This window comes from Lithobates pipiens, unplaced genomic scaffold, assembly GCF_037356315.1.
Source record: "Lithobates pipiens isolate NorthernLeopardFrog02 unplaced genomic scaffold, aLitPip1_a1.2 Scaffold_1, whole genome shotgun sequence".
NCBI classification, from domain to species: Eukaryota; Metazoa; Chordata; class Amphibia; order Anura; family Ranidae; genus Lithobates; species Lithobates pipiens.
The window spans coordinates 179,082,489-179,102,781 of record NW_027507685.1 but is presented as its reverse complement, the minus strand read 5'-3'; the positions used below and the strand labels follow the sequence as shown (position 1 = coordinate 179,102,781).

Here is a 20,293-nt window from a genome sequence, read left to right as displayed (position 1 = left end):
AGAGTCCACTGCATTCCCATTTACATCAGAGTTCCCACTCACATAAGGGTCTGCAGCATTGCCCTTTAAATCAGGGTTCGCAGAGTTCCACTGTAAGATTACAGGGGATAGAGGCCCAGAGATATGTCCAGGGAATACACAGGAATCCTTACACAGGAATCCTGCAGACTTTGATGTAAAGGGGAATGCCAGGAAGGAACTCTGATGTTGGATTGGAGGGGGGGGGGGGGGGGGTATGGACCCTGGTGACCAGAGACCACCTTTCGCAGAGTGAATACATTAAGGTAAAGGGGGGTTACATATAGGGGGAGCACACAGTGGGGTGAAGTCCTGCTAAGAGCTGTCACAGGAGGGCCCTCACACAGGTCACATAGCAGGCAGGGCGGTGAGGTTGGCACGATCAAGGTGATCAGGCAGGAGGGTGAGGTTGGCACACTCAGGTTCCTGTTCTTAGGGGAATTGGGGTCCTGGTCACCAGGGATGATGGGGTCCCTAGGTGAGATGGCGTCCCTGTCCGTAGGCAAGATGAGGTCCCCATTCCCAGGGGAAATGGAGTTCCTGCCCCCAGGGGAGAAGGGGGTCCCTGCACCCGGGGGAGAAGGGGGGGGGTCCCTGCGCCCAGGGGGAGATGGAGTGAGATGGGGGTCCCTGTACCCGGGGGATATGGAGTGGGGTATGGGGTGGTCTCACTCACCATGACCAAGTCTGCAAGACCCTCATTCATGGTAACCTGGGCTCCCTCCAGCAGCACGGATGGGCAATAAGCATATCCCCAGGGAGCACAGCCATGCCTTGGCATGCTCTATCTACAGCACACTTGTCAAAACAACACAGAGATCAGAATAGACACAGCTCTTCCCATGGGCTTTCTTATATTACCAACGAAACTGAAAGTGATTGTCATAGATTGGGCACATGGATCTCTGGTGGGCTTTCTTAAACTGTAGGTCATTTACTCACACAGTAGTTATTCACGGGGACCGCCCCCCTCTACAAGCACAGATATAGGCCCCTCCCACAGCTGCCAGCACCGCTCTGTGTATCCGAGCTCCAGTGACCTATACGCCCGCCCCCCTCTCCAGAGTAGTCTAGGCGTGTTAATGTCGGGGACGGGACTGGACGCACTGCTCCGCTGACGTCATGCCAACTGGCACGCCACTCGGGTCTATATTTCTGAACCCAAAGAACGGTATACGCCTGCTCAATGAAGACGCCATTTTGTTGGAGACCGCCTCACGCAAAATGGCTTTGACCGAGGACACAAATAGCGAGCTAACTCGCACTCTACGGAGCCAGCAAGTAAAACAAGTGCATTTGCGCTCGGCTGTAAATTTCTACCGTTCAGCTAGCATATCTCTCTTTGAAATGAAGGAAAGGCGAGGGCGTGACTAAGCACTTTCGAGGTTCCTCGATTTCTATTGGTTAGTTCAGAAACGCCACCTGTCGCTTTCATCCTTCTCCGAGTGTGTCTGGCGCTATTGGCCAATCTGCTTCCTCCTTTTGACTCCAAGCTTGCACGCCCCTAACTTTACGTCACCGAGCCTTATAGAGGCGGGCGGCGCCTGACGCCGCCATTCCAGGCTTCGTCGTCAGGTATGTGAAGGTTGAAATAACGTTGGGGTTTCTGGCATTCACCCTCCCCCACCATTTTCCTTTGCCACAAGCTGGGCGTCCTTCCCCTGTCTGTAGTTTGTGTCTCTGTCACCCCCAATTACTGATTGTACTTAATATGGTTTATTTTGTCTCCTGTACAGGTGTCACTTACCTCCACCAATTGTTCTGGCTTCCCAAGGTCTGAGTGTTCACGATGGACGATAGTTAACATTAATCCTAAAGAATCCAGAAGCTTCTAACTGGACCATACTGAAGATCAAGGGGAAAAAAAAAATCCCTCATCTGCTCCATCTACACGTCTTTGTGCCGCTCTTATCTGAAAACCCCATAGGGCAGTTTAGAATAATTGATAATAAAAAAAAAAAAAAACATACTACTAATTAGTATTAGTGAGAGTTAGACTTTTATACTAAATTTCAGCCATATTTTTGTGGCTAAGTTCCCCTTCAGTATGGATTCCCTGGACAGTTTCCAACCCTGAGCTGTACTACGCCCTTTATAAAGATGGTGGCTGCAGTCTTTGTCATGCTGGTGTGACCTTCTAGAGGCATATTTGCCCTTCTAAGAGGAATTGGCCCCACTTGTTGCCCTTCTTTTTCGTCACTTTTTTTTTCTAGCCCAAAAACCTACGTTTTGAAGCACAGGAGGAGAATTTTGGATAGTAAGTCTGCCTTTCAAACGACCTTCAACAAAATACTTTTTATATTACCCCCCCACCACCCCGGAATCGTTTCCCCACATATAAAACCCGTGTGGGTTTCTCTTAATTGATTTTTCTTATCTGGACATATAATGGTATCAGTAATTTCATGGCACAGTCTGCACCATTACCCGGAGACCTGTAAAGCTGCAGAGAAATGAATTGCGTGTATTATTAGGTTGGCATGTGTTTTTTTTTTTCCCCCCCCTTTATTATCATCTGAGCCATACATTAAAATTAGAGGAGGGGCTGGTCTAGCCAGGAATTTATGATCTAAATCAATATATAAAGGCAGGCAGTTATGAGCTATATCAATATATAAAGGCAGGCAGTTCTGAGCTATAACAATATATAAAGGCAGGCAGTTCTGAGCTATAAAACACATAACATTTAGATTTCATTGGAAAATGAGCTCCCATACGTGAGATGAGGTTGGGAGTTTTGCCTGAATGGCTTTATCTCTGTGTGGGAGACAACATTTAACATAGATGTAATCATAGATCCATGAGCAATCTGTACATAAAGATTGCAGGCAGAGAAGGCTGCTCAGACACCGAGGATGACCCCCCTATTTTCCCGGATGGCCAGGAACAATTTTGTGTCCAGGCAGGGAGCATAGAGGCTTATGGAAAACAGCAGACAAGAGCAGTGTGATTTATGGAGGAGAAACCATAACCATTCCATGCAAGGACCCTGCGTTATTGTTATTACTCCGTTAACCTATTGCGGGCGCCGTATGGATATAATATTCACACAGACGTGGAGTCCTATTTAATTTTTGCACCTGTGGCAAATGTGCATATTTACTGAGGAGAATTAAAAGCAATCTAGTAATAAAGATTGCATAGCTTCTGCCTATGGCTAAATGTGTGTAGGTTCTTATTTAGGGGGCAAAGCTTTCCAATAATAACTTGTGTCTTGGGCCATACAGCAAAAGTATAATTTAGGTAGATTTTTTTTTTTTTTTTATATAGCTTTTGTTTAAACAAACGTGTGCTGTTTTAAGTAATTGTATCATAGCTCCCATTTATGAATATTTTCCACAGCACTTACCGTAGCTCATCCTTTTTTCTTTTTTTTTCTCCCCTCAATGAAGTTGGGATTATTTTAATCGTGTACCGAAGAGGCAGCATACATTTTTAATATATCAAGCATGAGGCCAAATTATCTGTAATATTGGATCTGTTATTTATTTATTTTTTATATATATATATATAATGTGCATTTTTTTTTTAGTTTACCACATTAGTTATTTTAGTTGTTTTTTTTTTTAAGCATATATTGCAGTACATCTCAATCTTCAAGTTCTTCAAAATGGCTGCTCTGCTTGTTGTTTTTAGTCTCTGGTGTGTTCCAGCATCAAAATGGCTTCTGTCACTCCTTCTTTGTTTGCAGACGGCCGAGTTGTGCTGCAGAGGGGTTGGCCAATGTGCACAGCCGATGGGAACGCCCTCTTCTCTTCTGCTTATAGCTTTTGCTCAGCCAGACATCTAATATAGATGTTAGAGCGGTGGGGGAGGCAGGCTAGATAGATCATCAAATCCATGTTTTGTTTTCCAACATTTCATTTTTTATAAAACCATGCCTTTTCAGATAGTACTTTTATTTTATTATGCACCACACAATGGGAAAACAACATCTGCCAGTGTTATATTAATAGCTGCAGTGTGTGTGTGTGTGCACATGTAAAATGCTGCGATATACATTATTTACAGTTTATAGTACCCCCATGATTCAGTATACATTGCACATTTCTCTCGTGCTTTGATCTATACTAATCAACTTGTATTTAATTGTAGCCCTTATCAGGAACATTGGACTTAGCTATCAACAAGATTAAATTAATGACTGCAAATCTTTCATTTTTATGTAAGCTTTTATTTCCCCCAAATTTCCATTTCCTTTGTGTGTTTGAGGTGACTTATTATTATTATTATTATTTTTTTTTAACTATTTAGGCCTAGAAAATAATACACTGTGCCTTAAGCGTTTGTATGTTTGGTAGTGAATGTGTATGTGTTGCTTAATATTTTTTTTGCCCATTGTTAAATTGTTAACCCAATAAAAAATGACAGATCCTGGTCCCTTAAAGCAGATTACACAGCACATTGCTTGTGCTGTGTAATCTGCCCCTCTCTAAACTGTTAAAAACCTCCCTGAACCTGTCACTTCCTGTACCCTCCTCTCTGTGCTGACCATGAAAATCAGGGTTGCTGAGCCCTGACCACCCCGGTCAGTGTACGTCCCTTCGTCATCCGCAGCTCTCCTATCTTCCCCCTCATCCCCTCCTCCCTGCCTGTCAGCTCTCTGTCTCTGCCCCCTCCCCGCTGCTATTAGTACAAATAAAAGTTTACAAAATATCACTGCCAGCCCCTCTATTATAGGTAGGCATAGCACACTGTATAAGTATTTTTTTTATAAAAACGAGAGTTGTAAATACCGATTTAGCTCCAGCTTCAGACCGGTCACATGACTCATGGCTGATCTCCAGGGCTACTGCGGGAGGGACCATGCGATCTCCCCTCCTACAGAAGCCATATAGCGGATGTATGCAGCGGCCGCAAGTCATGTGACAAGCCTGAAGATCGTGCTAAATAGGTATTTACAATGCTAATAGAGGGGCCAGCAGTGATTTGCACATGTGGGTTAACAAACACATAAAATTAAAAAAAAATGCTGATTTTTTATTTTATTTATTTCTTGATAAGAGAATGTATGTATTATGTGAAGTCTAATGTTAATTTTTAAGTAGAGCCATTTTATTTTGTTCCTTTTCTTTTTTATGTCGAGGTCTAATATCTGATACCTGTTATTTTGTTTTATTTTTTTTTAAACAATTTTTCTTTAAACTGCATATTTTGCAATTTTTGAGGTGAAAACATGGCAATTTTATTTTTCCTAAACCTTAATAGATTTATTAAACTATTTACATTTTGCCATCATAACTGTTGTAAGCAAAGCCCTTTTTTTTCCCCATTATCTGGTTTTATATTCCTTTTTTCTTTCTTTGCTTTGTCAGTGAGATTCACTTTATACCACATGTTTAAATTAATATCTGAAACACAACCTTTACCACTCGGTAAGTATTCTAATATTGCTTCCCACACCATAACCAGCTGCAGGCAGTGGTCAGCCTGGAATTGATGGTGATAAGGCACCACTGTCAGTGTTGGCGAGAGTATGAATGCCTTTAGCACAGGGTCAGCTGTTACAGATACCGTCATTGTGTGTATTGGATGCACTAAAGGAAAATCCCTGTCACTGAGATGAAAGGCCAGCTCAAGTATTGGTAAGCAAACAATTGCAAATATGTGCGTATATGCACACTTTGCCCATCTCTTGTTAACTTTATAAAAGTTTGCAACTTGATGTTGAAAATCTTATAAGTGCTAGCAGTTTTTGCAAGCACAGACATATATGCATGCTTATGTGTTTGTATATTTTTTGCAATTTAAACCTATGCACTGAACTGTTATATTGATGCCATGTACAAGTGGTGGTCTCCACCAGCTATTGTACATTGGCTTTTTCTGCAGTGGAGATACTGTATTTTATGTTTTAAGGAAAATTGTTGGCGTTGAACAAAGCAACCATATTTTTCCTATTTTAACCTGATGTAGAAAGATTTCAGCTTGAAATCTGGTTGCTATTGGGGGAAACAACAGTTTACTTAAAAACGCTTTCATACACAAAGCCCATCCTAGATAAAATAAAGATAATGAGCTTTGTTAATCAAACAGATACGAATATCCCTTAGCCCTTGTACACACGGTCGGACATTCCGACGGAAAATGTCCGATCGGACAGTGTTGTCGGATAATCCAACCGCGTGTGGGCTCCATCGGACTGTTTCCGTCGGTATATCCGACGGACAAAGTTTTATAGCTGGGCTATAAAACTTTTCGACAACATGATCCAATCGGACTTTGTCTCAAAGAACTGAAGGTAAATCTCTTGCATAGGTCACAGATGGGGGGGGGGGGGGGGAATACTGCTGGGGGTTTTACTCTTTAATAGGGGGTGGGGGGTTGGCTTCAGTTACACTATGTAATACTCTATCAATACTAGGCCAAGTTTTCAGTGCTTTTCTGACAATTACTTGGTCATGCAACAATGTCCCCAGATTAATTTTTCTAATATTTGAGGCAGAACTTTTTGGTGGTATTTAATAACCACTTTATTTTTATTTTTTTATTTTTTTTAAACTAGACACACCCAAGTGATTTAATCTGTCCACAAAGATTTTCAAAATGAGAGTACAGATGTATAGGATAAGATAAGTTGATGCGTATAACGGTGACATTTTAGACTGGATTTGTAGGAGAGAGAGAGGATCCCACAATCAACCCCCTTCTTGCCCTTATTCTGCTGCAGCTGTTGTTCTGAAACGAATGAATGATTGATTTATTCATTAGTTCCCTCATCAGTTGTAATAGGAAGGGGCAGATTGTCAAATGCAAACGCTACACTGTTTACATCTGATCTCTGTGATTGGCCATCACATGGTACGGAGCTGCTCAGATTGTTTCTGTACCCTTTGTCTGTAAAATGTACCATTCCATGATGGCTCAGTTTACAACCTTTACCAGGTGCGCTGACCACCCAAGGGTGATTTATCAATGGCACTGCAGAATGAAGGGTCCACCACTTTGCTGTTTAGAAATGTAAGGCTGAGAAGTGTTCAAGCAGCTATAACTTGCCTTAAGAACTGTCCTTTGTTGCCACATACCCACCAATCAGTTTTAGACATACCTTTGAAAATGAAAGGTAAATTCAACATTTTTAATCTTTTTGGTGGCTGTGGGTTCACATTTAACAGTGGTTGTAACCATTCTTGGTTACTCTAGGTAACAGCTCCACCTTTGCTCCAGTGTGTATAAATCAGCCTCACTAGGTGCAATGATTGCCTGTAGAATGCAACAATGCAATTTTTAGTCCCGGTTCACACCAGTGCGGCTTTGAAATCACGCTAATTCAGCGCAATTTTAAAACCACACATCAGTGTGCTTTGCACTAATGATTTGATTGTGACGTCATTTAGCAGAAATCTATGCAAGTCAAAAAGTAGTGCAGGAACTTTTTCCGTAATCGCTGGGACATGAGTTGTCGCAATATTAATGATTCCATTACCGAAAGTAGGTTGCACTGTCAAATTGCATAACAAGTCGCACCAGTGTGAACGGGGGCTAAATGTTAGCAGTAGAGATACTTTGTATCTTTTGGCTAATATGAAAACTAGTGCTTGATGGTAGTACATGTTGCCTAGTTTATTGAACTGTCTCATTCACACCAGATGTGTTGGGCTGCACTGAGCAGTGTTGCCCAATGCATAGAAAAGCCTTGTTGCTGCTCACATCAGTTCACTCTGGGGGGGTGTGCTCAACAAAAGTGTAGCATGGTGCAACACAATTCACTGCATTACACCATGGTGTAACCAATAGAACTTGATAGAATGTCACTTTCTGATATGTCAATAAAGTTTGCACAATGGAGTAAACCCCGCTAATGTAATGTGTTCTTTCCAGCACATTAGTGCTCCCTGCTGGTGTGAACAGGTATGTTACAAGACAGTAACTAGTCTTTTTATAAAGGGTCTGGATTCACATTGTGATGTGTTAACACCTGCTTGTTCTGGTAAGGCATCTCATTCATTTGAGTGGGCTGTCTAACACACCAAAAAAGGTGGCTGCACTATATTTTGTAATGCAACTCAGTACAACACACAGTGCAACAGTGTGAACAGGCTATTTTTTAAGGTTAGTTCAGCGTTTATTCTGTACAGCGAATAACAAATAATAATGATTACTGACGTCGGTGCAGAATACTCTTCTGTAGAGGTGAAGTATAAATGGTGGCATTATGTGCAGCAATGTCCACTGTAATCCTGCACACTTTTCCTGAATTATTCACATTTGCATGCATATATAATGTACTTGATGGATATAAGAGCAATCATTTTTGTATTGCATTAAATAAAAATGAATGTTCTTGCCTCCAGATTTGAGCACATGCTCAGTGACATGGGATTAGACATGTGAGTTTGACTGGTATTAGCAGTGTGCGTGTTCATCTGATAGACTACAGAGCCTGTGTGTGTGTGTGTGTGTGTGCATGCCGGAGGAGCAGTCTTGGTTTGAGATGGGAGGAGACTGTTTGTTTCATCATTTCTAATTCTCCCCATCTCCCTCTATCAGTTAAAGGAGAAACAGCTACATGTGTCCACCAGCCTTTACTATAGAAAGTATATAACACAGCAAATGGCAATGCAAGCAGCTGTTCTGACTTAGTCATGCTAAAGTTCTTTGGATTGGTGTTTTTACAACTTCCATAATGAACGAGACTCTGATTATTTCATCTTTTTTTTTCTACAATTTGTGTTCATCATCTAATGTAAACAAATAGCCTTGAAAAAACGAGTTTGTAGAAGATACATGCAACCGTTTACGCAAGGATTCTCTGCAGCTTTATGAACTCCTTGTAAAGTGAGCCATGTTCAAGAATCCTTCAATGCTGGCAAATGTAATAGTCCCTTATAGCTGAAGGAAGCAAAACACCACCATTATACAACTTCTGTACCAGTTTTCATCAAATTAAATCTGCTATAAGCCCGTCACATGATTTCTTCCTTCGCTAAACAATTGTCAAAAAGGATGACAATATAAATATCTCATTTAGTATACCTGTCATGGAGGCCACCATCGTTCTGTTTGCCTCGCTATGGTAGGCTTCAATACATTTAAATCACAGACCAGAAACCAACAAATGTTAAAAAGGTGTAACAAGTCCTTATTTCTCTACTTGTTGTGGGGCCTGCAACTCAAAGTGTGATGCCATCCACCTATAGATTATGTGCAGATTTTCTATGTTTAGATGGAAAAAGTGCAACAGATTTATCCATGTATGCTAAACTGTGTGGATGGAGGAATGTCCCACTGGGCCAAGCTTCAGTATCTTGCTAGTCGGTCCTGCTGGCTTTCAACCTAAACAATGCCTGCATCCAATCAATGTTCAGGTATTGTGAGAGCAAGCGGGGCCGACTAGAAAAATATGGAAGCTTGGGCCAATGGGAGATTCTTCCATCCACACAGTTCAGCGTAGATGGAGAATCTATTCCACGTTTTCCATGTGGCCATAGAAAATGTGTAGCTAATCTATAGGTGTATGGCCAGTCTAAAGCATCAGCATGAAAGCCAGCAAACTTACATCCTCAAAAAAGAGAGCTCAACAATGGTGGCTTATATGCTTCACTTTGCAGAAATGAAAAAATGCAACTATATCTTCTATATCTTTTTCATATTTCTAAGATCATAAAACTGCAGTTACACAACCCCCCCCCCCCATTGCTACTATTGGTAACAGCTATTCAATGATTGTCCTATTGTCAGCTATTCAACGTGTCCGGCCAAATGTTTCTGGGGCCCCTAGATTGTAAATGATCCATTTTGGGATCCTGTACTTTATGGCAGACAGAAATTCGGGGTTCCAGAAACCAGTATACTGACACTTGGAGCCTCAGCATAACAATGATAAGCACCTTTGCTATATAGTGCGTAATAATTACCTCCTATGCGTCACTGACAGAAGCTTTGTCATGATGGACATTGCCAAAGCTTGCTAAGAAAGGAAAACATTCAGGCCAGCTTCAAACCATTCTGTTGCTGTAATGCATAGTACTGCAGCATGAACCCATTGTAGTTCTATACATTCTGTATTACACTCTGACACACTTCAGAAGTGACCTTTGTTGCTGTGACACATTACCATGTGCTGTGGTGTGTTGCCTTAGGGCAGGGGTCTTCAAACTACGGCCCTCCAGTTGTTCAGGAACTACAATTCCCATCATGCATAGTCATGTCTTTGAATGTTAGTTTTACAATGTCTCATGGGATGTGTAGTTCCATAACAGCTGGAGGGGCGTAATTTGAAGATCCCTGCCTTAGGGAATAAGGAATGGTTTTTGGTGCACTTGGCAGCCCAATCTAAATAAATGGGCTGGTTAAATGCAACTCAGGCTAGCCATACATTACCAATTTTCTTGTACAATATTCTCTTAGATTTACCAAAACCATATAGATCAATCCTAAACAATTTCAATTTGTTTGCATTCAGGCACATCCTTGCGCTACATTGTTGAAGGTAAAACTAAAGAAAGTTGTATTATGTATGGCCAGTTTTAGATTAGTATGTGTGAGAACACACTAGCACATTGTAAAAGTGTGGAGGGGCCCCGTAGTCTTTCAGATATTATTTATTATACATCTAAATGTTCAAAATTTGTTTTAACTGCAAGTTTTTATTAGCCTGTTTTAGTTTTCAGCGATGATTATTTTTTTTAGCTCGAAATCATGATCCTTATGGCAAATAACAATTGGTATAGATTAATCAGTTGCACCTATAGCGTTAAGACTTGGCACAATAATATAAAAATCAATATGGTAATGGTTGGTCCCTCTGACTCTACTTAGAATTTATAGCAGTAACAAGAACTAAAAATGAAATGGCCTCACTTGTATGGCTATCTATGTAGTATGTCATTGCCAATGTCACTAAAGTCTAAGTCAAGAAAAAGTGTTCTGAGCATTAATATATTACAAGATTGCTGAAGGCAATGAGATATACAAAAGTGTTCATCATACATGCAGGTAGAATGATCGCAATTAAAAATAACTCATGTTACATTGTGATATCGGAATATGACCCACAGAGTCCCCTTCCCCATATGTTATTTGGAAAAGTTTTATGACCCCTTTATAAGTAGTAGAATATTACAGATAACAGTATTTCTGTTAATCACTCAAGCCCTGCAATTTGTTTTGCATTAAGTTGGTGCAGCCCCTTGCAGTTTTGTTAATTTTGCATTTCTAGTAATGTACATCCATGTTATACATGAATAGTACGGACTGTTAATGGTCATACCTGTCACTACTAATCATTTGTATGGTACAAAGCAAAATTCTAGATCTATTTATTCAGATTAACCTGCAATAACCATTATAGTAAATACTACATATTAACATATATCAAAAAATAAAAATACATTTTGTTATTCCAGCTTGTTAAAATGGAGCCACGACCCATAGATCCCAGTGAGCTGCTCAAGGGTCTGGACAGTTTGCTGGGTCAAGATGGAGAAGTAAAAGAAATAAATGAAATGCCAAAAATATACAAGTATGTACATAAATATATTGATGACTTTGTCTAACTGTTTATGTCTCATTTGACTGCTTAAACTTACATCTTCTGTATGTTTTTCAGCTTGATGAAGGAATCACAAAAGATGGTCAGTCGGTGTATCTACCTAAACATCATATGCCAGACAAATTCGCCAGAACTCCTTTCTAAGTAAGCAGCAGCTGTGATCTGTACCTACGTTTTTTTGAAACTGCTCTTAGGATGGTAGGCAAACAATGTGACAACATGTCTTCCAAACAAAGATGAAGGAACCATCTTGCCATCACAGGAGTGAGCTCTCAAACACAAAGCCCAGAGCTACTGCATTAGAGGGAGAGTGCATGTGAGGGGTTTGAATCAGAGAAAGAGCTCAGTCCTGTGATGGTGAAGTTGAACAAAAACAGCTGGAGACTGTCTTGGCAACGTCCTTAGCAATGCCCTGGGAGTTTTCCAGAAACTGCTAAAATTCTTCAGAAATGCCTGGATCACATACTCAATGGCAAGTCACTAGTCATGTGGCCTCCATGGGGAACAGCGTTGAAGCCGACCTACCTAATTGGTAGTTTGCTAAGAAATGTGCTCCTACCATTCAAGATGGACCACATAACTGGCACCAGTGGACAAACCAGAGAAAGTTCTATGGGGTTTTACAGACCGTTATATAATTAAACACTATATCGTTTTTGTTAGCAGGACATAAGGATGTGCGTGTTTTTTTTTTTTTTTTTTTATCTTATTAAGTTAAAGCGGTAGTAAACCCGCTATATATATATATATTTTTTTTAACACCTACCTGCAAAGCAAAAGGCATAATGAGCTAGTATGCACCGCATACTAGCTCATTATGAAATACTTACCTTAGAACGAGGCCCCGATATCTGGCCCGATCCACGCCGAGGGAGCTGACATGCTCCCTCGGCGTTTCTTCCGGGTATCACGGCTCCGGCGCTGTGAGTGGCCGGAGCCACGATATCGTCACTCCCGCGCATGCGCGTGGGAGATTTCATTCCGGCCGGTCGGCTACTGCCGGATTTTCAGGCCGGGAATATCCTTGTGCGCATGCGCCGCTGCAGTCAGCGGCGCATACTGAGGGGAATATCTCCTAAACCGTACAGGTTTAGGAGATATTTTTTTTACCTACAGGTAAGCCTTATTATAGGCTTTCCGGTAGGTAAAAGTTTAAAAATAAGTTTACAACCACTTTAAGTGTTCAGAGTATAGGTGCACTTTAAATCTGACATTAAAGCACTGCTGGGGAAGTCTGAATCAAATATAAAAAAAAAAAAAAAGTCTTTGCTTCCATGAAAACAGTCGGTGCCTCACTTGGGTATTTTGGTATCTATATATTTTTTGAATAATGCATAGTGGTTTTATACATATTTCAAAAAGAAAGCTGCGCTAGAAATCATATAGTGCAAAATGATATCATTACCATCATAACATGATTTATCCTGTGTGCAAAAAAAAATTGTTATAACCACAAGTAAAAACATAAACTGATTAAAAGTGTGAACAGTCCAAAAAAAGGGGAGAGAGACAAGAAGATGAGGCTTCAGTCCAGTTAGGTGACTCTGTACAAAACACCCTCCAAGTATGTAGCAAGTGCACCCAGAGAAAGGAATTCCTCCACCACTAGATTCAGTGAGGCTTACCAGCTGACAAGATCTCTTTTTAGGGAGATCATACGCGCTCGCAAACAAAACCGGTTCCTTTAACCAGTTGCCGACCGCCGCACGCCGATGTACGTCGGTAGAATGGCACGGGCAGGCATAAGGACATACATGTACGTCCCTTGCCTCCCGCGGGTCGGGGGCCCGATCGGGCCCCCGCCCAGTGCCTGCGGCGGTCGGTTTTCGTCCGGGAGCAATCCGGGACGAGGGGGCGGCCATTCATTCATGGCCACCCCCTCGCGATCGCTCCCGACGAATAGAAATCCCCGGTGACATCACTTCCTCTCCTGTAATGTAAACACAGGAGAGGAAGTGATGTATTCTCTCCTCCGTGTCGGTATTTTTCGTTCCGACACGGAGGAGAGCGGATCGGTGAGTTGCACCAACACTCTACACACACAGTAGAACATGCCAGGCACACTCACACCCCCCCTTTACCCCCCGATCACCCCCCCAATTACCCCTGCCCCCCAGTCACAGTGACACCAATGTCATTTTTTTTTTTTTTTTGCATTGGTGTCATTTGTGACTGTAATAACTGTTAGGGCAGTTAGAGTTAGCCCCCTTTAGTTCTAATGTACCCCCCTAACCCCCCCAATAAAGGTTTAACCCCGTGATCACCCCCCGTCGCCAGTGTCACTAAGGCTGGGTTCACATTGCAGCGGTTTATGAGAACGAATGTGATTCGCACCGCACTGCAGTGCAAATCACATCCGATCTCTGTGCGATTCGAGTTCAGCCATTCGCCGCACCCGCCACACCCGCCGCACCCGCCGCAAATTCGCACGGGACCCTTTTTTTGGCCCGCAGCAGAATCGGATCGCATGGGTGTTCACACCATGCGATCCGAGTTTGCAGATCGCACTGCGATATGCGAACTGATCTGGGGGTGTCAGTAACATTTCACTGACACTCCCAGCAGTTCGCATAGGGCAGTGTGAACTGCCGCCGGGAGGCATGCGATGCGGGAACCCGCCGCGGATTCGCGGCGTTTCCGCATCGCTCCAGTGTGAACCCAGCCTAATAAGCGATCATTTTTCTGATCGCCGTATTAGTGTCACAGGTGACGCTAGTTAGGCAGGTAGGTATTTAGGTTCGCCGCAGCTTTTTATAGCGCCAGGGACCCCCATATACTACCGCATAAAGCCCCCTGATTGCCCCCTAGTTAACCCTTTCACCAGTGATCACCATATAACTGTTACAGGTGACGCTGGTTGGTTAGTTATTTTTTTATAGTTTCAGGGCACCCGCCATTTATTACCTAATAAAGGTTTAACCCCCTGATCACCCGGCGGGTGTCATTTGTGACTAATAACTGTTAGGGCAGTTAGGGTTAGCCCCCTTTAGTTCTAAGGTACCCCCCTAACCCCCCCAATAAAGGTTTAACCCCGTGATCACCCCCCGTCGCCAGTGTCACTAAGGCTGGGTTCACATTGCAGCGGTTTATGAGAACGGATGTGATTCGCACCGCACTGCAGTGCAAATCACATCCGATCTCTGTGCGATTCGAGTTCAGCCATTCGCCGCACCCGCCGCACCCGCCGCAAATTCGCACGGGACCCTTTTTTTGGCCCGCAGCAGAATCGGATCGCATGGGTGTTCACACCATGCGATCCGAGTTTGCAGATCGCACTGCGATATGCGAACTGATCTGGGGGTGTCAGTAACATTTCACTGACACTCCCAGCAGTTCGCATAGGGCAGTGTGAACTGCCGCCGGGAGGCATGCGATGCGGGAACCCGCCGCGCATTCGTGGCGTTCCCGCATCGCTCCAGTGTGAACCCAGCCTAATAAGCGATCGTTTTTCTGATCGCTGTATTAGTGTCACAGGTGACGCTAGTTAGGCAGGTAGGTATTTAGGTTCGCTGCAGCTTTTTATAGCGCCAGGGACCCCCATATACTACCGCATAAAGCCCCCTGATTGCCCCCTAGTTAACCCTTTCACCAGTGATCACCATATAACTGTTACAGGTGACGCTGGTTGGTTAGTTATTTTTTTATAGTTTCAGGGCACCCGCCATTTATTACCTAGTCTCACTAGTGTACCCCTAAATTTAGGGGTGTCTACTTTCCAAAATGGGGTCATTTGGGGGGGGTTTGTGCCATCTTGGCATTTTATGGCCTTCAAAACTGTAACGCCCTTAGAAAGCCTGAAGGCGGTGCTTGGTTTTCGGGGCCCCGTACGCGGCTAGGCTCCCAAAAAGTCCCACATATGTGGTATCCCCGTACTCAGGAGAAGCAGCAGAATTTATTTTGGGGTGTCATTTCACATATGCCCATGGCATGCGTGAGCAATATATCATTTAGTGACAACTTTGTGAAAAAAAAAAAAAAAAAAAAAAAAAGTTTGTAATTTTCCCGCAACTTGTGGCAAAATATAAAATATTCCATGGACTCAACATGCCTCTCAGCAAATAGCTTGGGGTGTCTACTTTCTAAAATGGGGTCATTTGTGGGGGTTTTGTGCCATCTTGGCATTTTATGGCCTTCAAAACTGTAATAGGTAGTGAGAAGTGAACTCAAAAATTTACGCCCTTAGAAAGCCTGAAGGCGGTGCTTGGTTTTCGGGGCCCCGTACGCGGCTAGGCTCCCAAAAAGTCCCACATATGTGGTATCCCCGTACTCAGGAGAAGCAGCAGAATTTATTTTGGGGTGTCATTTCACATATGCCCATGGCATGCATGAGCAATATATCATTTAGTGACAACTTTGTTAAAAAAAAAAAAAAAAAAAAAAAGTTTGTAATTTTCCCGCAACTTGTGGCAAAATATAAAATATTCCATGAACTCAACATGCCTCTCAGCAAATAGCTTGGGGTGTCTACTTTCTAAAATGGGGTCATTTGTGGGGGTTTTGTGCCATCTTGGCATTTTATGGCCTTCAAAACTGTAATAGGTAGTGAGAAGTGAACTCAAAAATTTACGCCCTTAGAAAGCCTGAAGGCGTGCTTGGTTTTCGGGGCCCCGTACGCGGCTAGGCTCCCAAAAAGTCCCACATATGTGGTATCCCCATACTCAGGAGAAGCAGCAGAATTTATTTTGGGGTGTCATTTCACATACACCCATAGCATGTGTGAGCAATATATCATTTAGTGACAACTTTGTGTAAAAAAAAAAAAAAAAATTTTTTTTTTTGTCATTATTCAATCGCTTGAGGCAAAAAAATAAAATATTCAATGGGCTCAACATGCCTCTTATCAATTTCCTTAGGGGGTCTACTTTCCAAAATGGGGTCATTTGGGGGGGTTTTGTACTGCCCTGCCATTTTAGCACCTCAAGAAATGAGATAGGCAGTCGTAAACTAAAAGCTGCGTAAATTCCAGAAAACGTACCTTAGTTTGTAGATGTGACAACTTTTGCGCAAACCAATAAATATACAATTATTGACTTTTTTTTTACCAAAGACATGTGGCTGAATACATTTTGGCCTAAATGTATGACTAAAATTGAGTTTATTGGATTTTTCTAATAACAAAAAGTAGAAAATATCATTTTTTTTCAAAATTTGCGGTCTTTTTACGTTTATATCGCAAAAAATAAAAATCGCAGAGGCAATCAAATACCATCAAAAGAAAGCTCTATTTGTGGGAAGAAAAGGACGCAAATTTTGTTTGGGTACAACATTGCATGACCGCGCAATTACCAGTTAAAGCAGCGCAGTGCCAAAGTGTAAAAAGACCTCTGGTCATTTACCAGCAAAATGGTCCGGTCTGAAAGTGGTTAAAGGACACTGCTGATATCTCCAACTTGTGTATCCCCCTCCTCAGAGCCTCTCCCGTTTCACCACAATCATTTAATGAGATAAAACAGAAAGGCTCCCATAGCGTAACTCCATATAAAACTTTTATTTAAACACAATAAAACGAAGATTGCAAACTCACAATTTCAGCCGCATACAAGCGTGTATATAGTAACGAGCCGGCCGGCTCTCTCTCGCTTACACTGCCCGTCCTTCCTAGACTAACGGGGAATGGCGGTGACGTGGTTTTATACATAACCTATCAATTTGGAAATATATATTTACTACATTGCCTGGGCTCTCCATTCTTATATGTTTGTGTTTTATGTAGAGCTGCCACAATGAGTCGGCGTAATCGATTACGTTGACTACCAAAATACGTCGACGTGCGTCAAAGGTGTCGATGCGTCACACGTTGCGAGTTGCAGGTCAATACACCCCCACCATGGCTTTCAGCGTGGTGCTTCTCTCCCACACACGATCACCGCTGACTGTCCCCTATCCTCTCCCTCCAGTCCCCATCCGTCCTTCTCCATGCTGCTCCGTGTCTCCAGCTCTCCTCCGTGCTTCTGTCCCCCTCTCTTCTCTATGTCCCCCTCCATGCTGCTCCGTGTCTCCCGCTCTCCTCCGTGCTTCTGTCCCCCCTCCATGCTGCTGTGTGTCTCCCGCTTTCCTCCATGCTTCTGTCCCCCTCCATGCTGCTGTCCTCCTCCATGCTGTTTCCTGTCTCCCTCTCTTCTCCCCCTCCGTGCTGCCATCCCCCTCGGTATGTCAGAATGGAGAGCGGAGGTAGAAGCCGGTAAACCCAGCTCCTTAGTTTTCTGAATAGACAGAGTCAGTGACCACTGACTTTGTCCATTCACATAACATTGTAACCTCCTGTGATTACGATGTCTCAGTTAATGAATGGAGAGGAGCCACTGTCTTCTCTCCATTCATTATCAGTGCAGCTGAGGCTGCAGAGAAAGGAACTGGGGAATCTGTGTCCCTAGTCCTTTTCCCTGTCTCAAATAAAAATAAAATAAAAACAAAATGTAAAAAATAAAATAAAAAACACACTGACACTGTCCCCACACCCCCCCCCCCCCCTTAAAAAAAAAAAAAAAGCATTGTAAAAAAAAAAATTATAAACATTCATGAACTTCTGAACAGAAAATAAAAACAGAACATAAAGCTAAGATAAAAGATTATAAATATATATATATATATATATATATATATATATATAGAGAGAGAGAGAGATAATATATATATATGGATGTAGTTATATTATTTTATCTTAACTTTACAAAAAATAAGTACATAAAAAAAAAGGTAAGATAAAAGAATATAACTGCATACACACACACATATATATATATATATATATATATATATATATATATATATATATATATATGTGTGTGTGTGTATATGTACTAGTTATATTCTTTTATCTTACCTTTTTCTTAATGTGCTTATCATTTTTTGTAAAGTTATCCAAAGGATTAATTAGCTAATCAAAAAAAAAAAGAACACTAGATTAAGTAAAAACAAAAATCAAAAAAAAATCGTTATAGTCGATGACTAATCGAAAAAATAATCACTAGATTAGTCGACAGACAAAATAATCGTTAGTTGCAGCTCTAGTTTTATGTATTTGGTGGATTGACCTCCCTTCCTGCATGTTTCAGGTTTATCCGGGTTGGTGGATACAAGCTCTTAAATGTTTGGCTGACATATGCTCGCAACAGCAACAACAGCCCTCTGCTCCATCAAATTCTGCTGACACTTCAGCATTTACCGCTGAAAGTGGACCACCTAAAGCAGGTAAACATTTTTAAACTGATGCTTTGATCATTCAGCATGTGGACTTTAGTACTGTGTTCTCTTACAGTATATCCTCTACTGTCTTTTCAGAATAACACAGCAAAGCTGGTGAAGCAGCTCAGCAAGTCCAGTGACAATGAAGGTGTGGTACATTCTTTATGTTGGTTATTTATAATAGTCCAATATGTTTTTGAAGATTTGTAAATGTGTTATTATTTATTTTGCTTTTTTTTTTTTTTTCTCAGAACTTCGGAAGTTGGCAAGTATTCTGGTGAATGACTGGATGACTGTAATAAGGACTCAAAGTAATCTTCTGCCTCCTGGTGAGTTGGTACTATGGTTCCTGTTAGGGACTTGGTGTATTTAGAGACACTGTCACCTTACCCATGCAGGTGTTTCAGTAAAGGGCATCTTCTTAAACTTCATATATTCACTTTACCTGCACTCTTTCACACTTTCTTTCTCCTCTGAAGTTAACAGGCTGGGAGGAGCTATGGGGAGTGCAGGTAAGGAATAGAACAAGGGTGCCGGGTGATTCATTGCAGAAATACTGTCACTGTGTGCTGCATGGGCAAGGTGGCAGAATCTCATTAAAGTGTTAGTAAACCCAGGATCCTGCATTCACAATATCTGGTCTCCCACAGTGCATGGACATGGTTCTTTTAGTAAATATAAACTGCTAAATACCTTTTTCTCATTAGCAGTTAGAGCAATCTTGTGACTTCTATCATTGTCCAGCCAAGCACTTGTTAAAGCTTGTAGGAGGAGTTTTCTGACTGTGCTATGAGACTGCAAAACCCTTGGCCCTCTTGTCTGGACAGTGCAGATCACATACACCAGGGGTCTCAAACTGGTGGCCCTCCAGCTGTTGCAAAAAACTACAAGTCCCATGATGCCTCTGCCTGTGGTAGTCACGCTTGTAACTGTCAGCCTTGCAACAACCTTGTCAGCCTCGTTTTCAACACATGAGGGCTGTGATTGGACATGGCCGTTGTGTGATCAGGAGGGCCAATCACAGAGCCCTCCTGCCAATCAGAGATGCGCTGTGTCTGGGTGACACAAGCGCATCGGGATTGCTCCGATGCGGGGGCACGTACGATCCGCCTCCTTCTGAGGGACGTTCCTGAACATCCACTCAGTAGGAGAGAGTACCCACCCAGCTGTTTATGTGCAGTGGCCGGGTGGGAAGTGGTTAATATTTGCTCTGTACAAAAAGCAGAAAGCCGTTCACATCACATTCACATAGCACATTTTGATGTCACATAATATGCTGTCTAAGGAGAGATCAGCCTATACAAAAGAATTGCATAATTTACATAAGGTAACTTGGATATTTAATATAGATCTGGTTTCTGTGAAGGAGTGTGCCCGGGTCTGTAATCCTAATTTCACAAGAGGTCATCATCCCTACAATATCGCACTTTATTCTCTTAACAGTACCATGTGGCTGTTGGTCTGGAATTTATCCTATACCCCCATGCCACAAACAAGCTATTTGATGACAAGAAAACCGCTCTCTGAAATTTTATAGCTATCGTCTTTAGCCAAAACAGTAAAGATATCTCCTAAAACAACTGGAAACATTTTTTA

General features: G+C 42.2%; 1 protein-coding gene across 4 annotated transcripts in view; it reads left to right on the top strand.

Annotated features, from left to right (window-relative positions):
* Window positions 1-1,366: 1,366 nt before the first annotated feature.
* LOC143979902 (serine/threonine-protein phosphatase 1 regulatory subunit 10-like) overlaps window positions 1,367-20,293 on the top strand; it is a 68,328-nt gene continuing 49,401 nt past the window's right edge. Inside the window, exons 1-7 of one of the 4 annotated variants that reach the window (XM_077478964.1) lie at window positions 1,367-1,593; window positions 1,755-2,275; window positions 11,367-11,482; window positions 11,570-11,656; window positions 18,568-18,703; window positions 18,794-18,845; window positions 18,949-19,026. In XM_077478964.1, the coding sequence (XP_077335090.1) occupies window positions 11,376-11,482; window positions 11,570-11,656; window positions 18,568-18,703; window positions 18,794-18,845; window positions 18,949-19,026 (460 nt within the window). In that variant the 5' untranslated portion in view covers window positions 1,367-1,593; window positions 1,755-2,275; window positions 11,367-11,375. Of the gene's footprint in view, window positions 1,594-1,754; window positions 2,276-2,351; window positions 2,493-11,366; window positions 11,483-11,569; window positions 11,657-18,567; window positions 18,704-18,793; window positions 18,846-18,948; window positions 19,027-20,293 lie in introns of those variants that run through there. The other 3 variants (XM_077478961.1, XM_077478962.1, XM_077478963.1) reach the window with 3 other exon arrangements.